The following is a 4,571-nucleotide window of genomic DNA, read 5'->3' as shown; positions in this document are numbered from 1 at the left end:
TTTTCCAACAAAGGTTGTGAGCAGGTAAGCAAATTTCAGAAATGTAAATTTTAACATATACTCTTGCTTGTTAAATTTCATTGATTTAAGCAAGTAAGAATATTTTCTCTCGTGCATGTGGTTCTTGGAGCATGCTCGTAGCCTCATACTAGATGATGAAGTGGCAACTAGCTAATACCTGATTACCAATTTATTCGCTAGGTAGGAGTGGAATGGCTGAACTGTACATAACGATGAAATACGTTCAAGACATCTACATTCTAGTAGATAAACATGTGCCTTAGGGCCTGTTCGGTAGTCCTCCCCAGCCTCAAACTCCTCGACTCCTCAGCCCGTAACCAGCTGCTAGCTTCTCGTAAAAATCCTGGAGTTTGAAAACCGTTTGGGACAGTAGCTTCTCAACCATTAGCGCTCGCATGGGCTGCCAGCCCATGAGGCTTGGATGCAGCCAGGCTTGGTACGGAGAGAGATGGTCTTGCAGCCCAATTAGCTCGTTTTCTCCTCTTCAGCCCAACAAGAAGAGAAGAGGGGATGGCGTACGAGTCAGGAGGGAGAGAGAGAATACGATTAGTTGCTCGCGAACTGGTACGCAATGTCACTTGGTGGTGGCACAAGCATGTAGTTCTTTTCAAAACCCGCTTCCCAGTTTCTGCGGAGCCACGTTTTCCCAACTCCACGACTCCTTCGATTTTGCACGCAGTTTCTAACCAGCTTCTCGTTCCAAAAGCCAGGAGTTGATCCGTTCGGCTGGACTCCGGGCTGGAGATGAGGATTTGAGAAGCCAAAGGGCTCCCGAACACGCTCTTAATATGCTTAGGATCTTAACTGATTGATATCATCTCATGTAGGTTCCAGAAAAAGAAATAATTCTCTTGTATTCATATTTGTCTGTTTATTTCGCTCTTTGGGTTAAATTTCATGGATAAAAAAGGCAACCTGATGCATGTAGCTCCCGCTTGCGCAGGGTCCGATCACTTTGGATCTATTGTACGCAATATTTACCTCTATTTTGTAAGTGACTGTTTCCAAGACTTGAGGACGTGACTTCATGGTCACAAGGCACTAACTTTATCACTACGCCAAGGCTCCTCTTCGGTTAAATCTCATGGATACAGGAGAATTTTTGACATTTTCACGCTTTCTGAATAGAAGACGCAGTTCTCCTGTACGTTCATTGGTTTCATTTTAATCTGACTTTAGATTAGAAAACCACACATTACATTTCATTAGCAAAAGCAAATTAAGAAAACAAGAAGACAAGCTTAATCTAATTACCATCTTTATATGATCATGAGCAACGAGAAGCTACGGTGCACTACTAAACATTCGGGAAAGGAGAAGATGGTTCGCCCCCGTCGATCAACCTGAGCCCGTGGCAGCGATGGGCATTCCTTGCCTCAGCGGCACAGCCCTCGCCTTGAGCGGCCGCCTCATGACAACCGTGAACTCGAGCTTCTCGGTGAGGTCCACCTCCTCGCCGGCCTCCTCGCGCCACTCGAACTCCCTGACCAGGTTGGCCACGAAGTACTCGAGGTGCAGCAGCGCCAGCGCCATGGCGGGGCAGACCCTCCTGCCGGCGCCGAACGGCATCATCTTGATCTCCTTGCTGCCGGTGAGGTCCACGTCCTCCCCCTCGCCGCCCGGCAGGAACCGCTCCGGCCGGAACTCCGACGGCGCCGTCCAGATCTCCTCGTCCAGCCCGATGTCGCCCACCGCGAAGTTTACCGGCGTGCCCGCCGGGACGCGGTACCCGTCCAGCGTCGTCTCCTCCGCCGCGGCGTGCGGCAGCACGTAGTGCCCCGGCGGGTGCCGCCTCAGCCCCTCCAGCACCACGGCCTTGAGGTACGGCATCCCCTGCAGGTCCTCCTCCCGCAGCTCGCCGTCGACGGCAGTGGAGACCTCCTCCCTTAGCCTGTCCTGCATCGCCGGGTTCTTGACCAGGTTCGCGAGTATCCACTGCAGCGCCGTGGCAGTGGTGTCGGTCCCGGCGCTCAGGAACTCGGAGCAGAGGCTGACGATCTCGCCGTCGGTGAGCCCCCTCCCTCCATCCTCCGGGATGGCAAGCCTCACCAGGGAATCCACGTAGCAGTCGCCGCCAGCGCCGGCATCCCTCCTGGCGCGGATGAGCGGGACGAAGAGCTCCTCCTGCCGCCGGCGCAGCGAGACGAGCTTGCTCCACCGGCGGCGGAAGACGAGCTTGGTGAGCGGCGGGAGGAAGGAGAAGACCTGGAAGCTGAGGAAGTTGGCGAGGAGGTCACGCTGCAGCGCCTCGATGTCCCTCACGCGCGCGTCGCCGAGGCGATCGCCGCCGAAGCACATGTACACCAGGAGGCAGAACATGGCGTACTGGAAGGGCTCCATGACGGCGACGACGCCGCCGCCGGAGCGGATGCGGGAGAGGAGGACGTCGAGCACCCAGCGCCGCGCGGGGGCGAAGGCGCGGAGGCGGGCCGGGTTGAGCACGCCGGAGGCGAGGGTGCGACGGAGCACGCGCCAGGTGGGCCCATACGGCGCGGAGCTGACGTTGCGGCCGCCGCTGGTGAGCACGGCGGCGGCGGGAGCGGTGGCGCGCGGGCGGGAGGCGAAGGCGGCGCCCCGCTGGACGAGGGCGCGGTGGGCCGGGCCTCGCGCCGCGACGAATATCATCGGCCGCGCCAGCCCCAATGGCGCGAAGGAGTAGACCGGGCCGTAGGCCCGCGCGAGGCGCCGCAGCACGGGCTCCAGGTCGAAGTCGCGACGCGCCAGGTGGAGCAGCGGGCCCAGAACCGGCAGCGGCACCGGACCTGGAGGCAGCGGCGGCGTCAGCGTCGCGGAATGGGACGGGCTGCGGGCCCGGGCCCGCAGCAGCAGCGAGCTGAGGAGGCAGAGCATGGTGGTGAGCGAGTAGAAGAGCCAATCCTCCATGGCGGCGGCGGCGGCGGGACGGACTGGTCGCTAGGATTCCGGTGGACATGCTTCATTTGTACTGCAAGAAAGAGGTCGGGAATGTTTGAATGCCGGTGGGAAGTTGGTGGCATGGACCGGAGACACGCAGCGTGCACGGGGAAAATAATCTGCGGGGATATTGTAGCGGCCGGTGGTGGGTGTTGACGGCATGAACGCAAGCAAATTCGCCCTTTTTATTCAGGGTTGCTAATTAAGCTTAGAGATAACCTCATGATGCTTAATAGCAAGACTAATGAAGTTCTGTCAGGGATGACAACTTGTACCACATTTTCAAATTTTGAGCAGTTCAACTTCGAGGTCAACAATGGGTACAGTGCAATGAGGAAAATGTGGAGGTTGTGGACACACCTCTATGGGTTTTACTAGCCTTTAAGGTCAACACCAGACAACCTACTCCTCTCAAGCAAACCTTTATGAAAGAGGGAGAGGGCGCTCCAAAGGAGAAGAAGAACAATGTGAAGGGTGGTGGTGTTAAGAAGGGCAATGCCACCTGTTGAGGATATAGACCTGGGGGTCACCCGCCAGGAGGGCCGGGTTACTCCAAGGATCATTACCGGAAGCCCGGAGCTAAGTTTCAGGATAATGGGCCAGAGATGGGCGGAGACCCGGATATAGCTTAAAGCCCGTAGTTACAATCATTGTTATAGTAGACTTGTAGTGTAAGGCAAGTATTGTTTAGAGTCCGAGCCGGACACTCTTATGAGCCGGCCGGGACTCTAAGGGTTGCTGGGCGTCAGCCTCCCTATATAAAGGGACGACCCGGCAGCGGTTTAAGGGCGACAACAATTTGATCGAGAGCCGGGCATAGCTGTTTAGCTCCCTGGCAATCGTAACCCTAATCAATAACACCTCGAACTGGACGTAGGCTTTTACCTTCACCGTAAGGGGCCGAACCAGTATAAACCCTCGTGTTCCTTGTCCCGCTTAACCCCTTCAAGCTTCCCAATTGCGATGGCTCCACGACTAAGTCCCAACCCGAGGACATCTGCCGTGACAATTCCACGACAGTTGGCGCCCACCGTGGGGCTGGCGCACGGTGGATTTGAGTTCTTGAAGGGCAGCTTCGAAGGGCTCAAGGGATACGCTGTGGGCCGGATGACCAAGAGTCGTCGCGGCAAGCTCTACATCGACGATGCGGACTGGGGCCCCGACGCCGGCTCAGTGGAGTACGGGTACCGGGTCCCCTTTGGCGGAATTCATGTCTTCATTGGCAAGATTGGTGAGACGGGCCCCGAGCCGGATCTCTGCGCCAATCTCATCGAAACGGCTCAGCGCGCACGACCCGCCCGGGCCCGGCCTGCCTTAAAGCGCGCTTTTGTGGGATGCATCCATGGAAGGCCCTCTGATCCATCTGGGTCTGGGGATGAGGCGGCCGCCGGCTCTGACGGCGAGTCGGCCGCTGATGAGTCAAACTCGTTGTACCAGCTTCAAGATGGCAGACTCATGAGTTATTCAGATGGCAACAGTATGCCGGACCTTTTTGAGCCGCCAAGTCAGGTCGGAGTTTTTATGGCTGGTGCACAGCCTGTTCAGAACCCCGCTGCTGGATCGGGAAACCCGGTGCCTTCTCCGGCTCAGGTGCTGATGAATCTCACGGACAAGATGACGGCCCTGTTAACCGCCAC

General features: G+C 57.0%; 1 protein-coding gene across 1 annotated transcript; it reads right to left on the bottom strand.

The window, feature by feature from the left end:
- Nucleotides 1–1,170: 1,170 nt before the first annotated feature.
- Nucleotides 1,171–3,180, bottom strand: LOC109779625 (cytochrome P450 89A2-like). The gene has a single exon (XM_020338265.4). The coding sequence runs from the start codon at nt 2,902–2,904 to the stop codon at nt 1,360–1,362; it is 1,545 nt and encodes a 514-aa protein (XP_020193854.1). The 5' UTR covers nt 2,905–3,180; the 3' UTR covers nt 1,171–1,359.
- Nucleotides 3,181–4,571: the final 1,391 nt, after the last annotated feature.

The sequence above is a fragment of the Aegilops tauschii genome, chromosome 7, assembly GCF_002575655.3.
Source record: "Aegilops tauschii subsp. strangulata cultivar AL8/78 chromosome 7, Aet v6.0, whole genome shotgun sequence".
NCBI lineage: Eukaryota > Viridiplantae > Streptophyta > Magnoliopsida > Poales > Poaceae > Aegilops > Aegilops tauschii.
This window is presented reverse-complemented; position numbering and strand designations above follow the sequence as displayed.

Coding starts and splice junctions, on each gene's coding strand:
- LOC109779625 (XM_020338265.4), bottom strand. CDS start 2,904: ATGGAGGATTGGCTCTTCTACTCGCTCACCACCATGCTCTGCCTCCTC.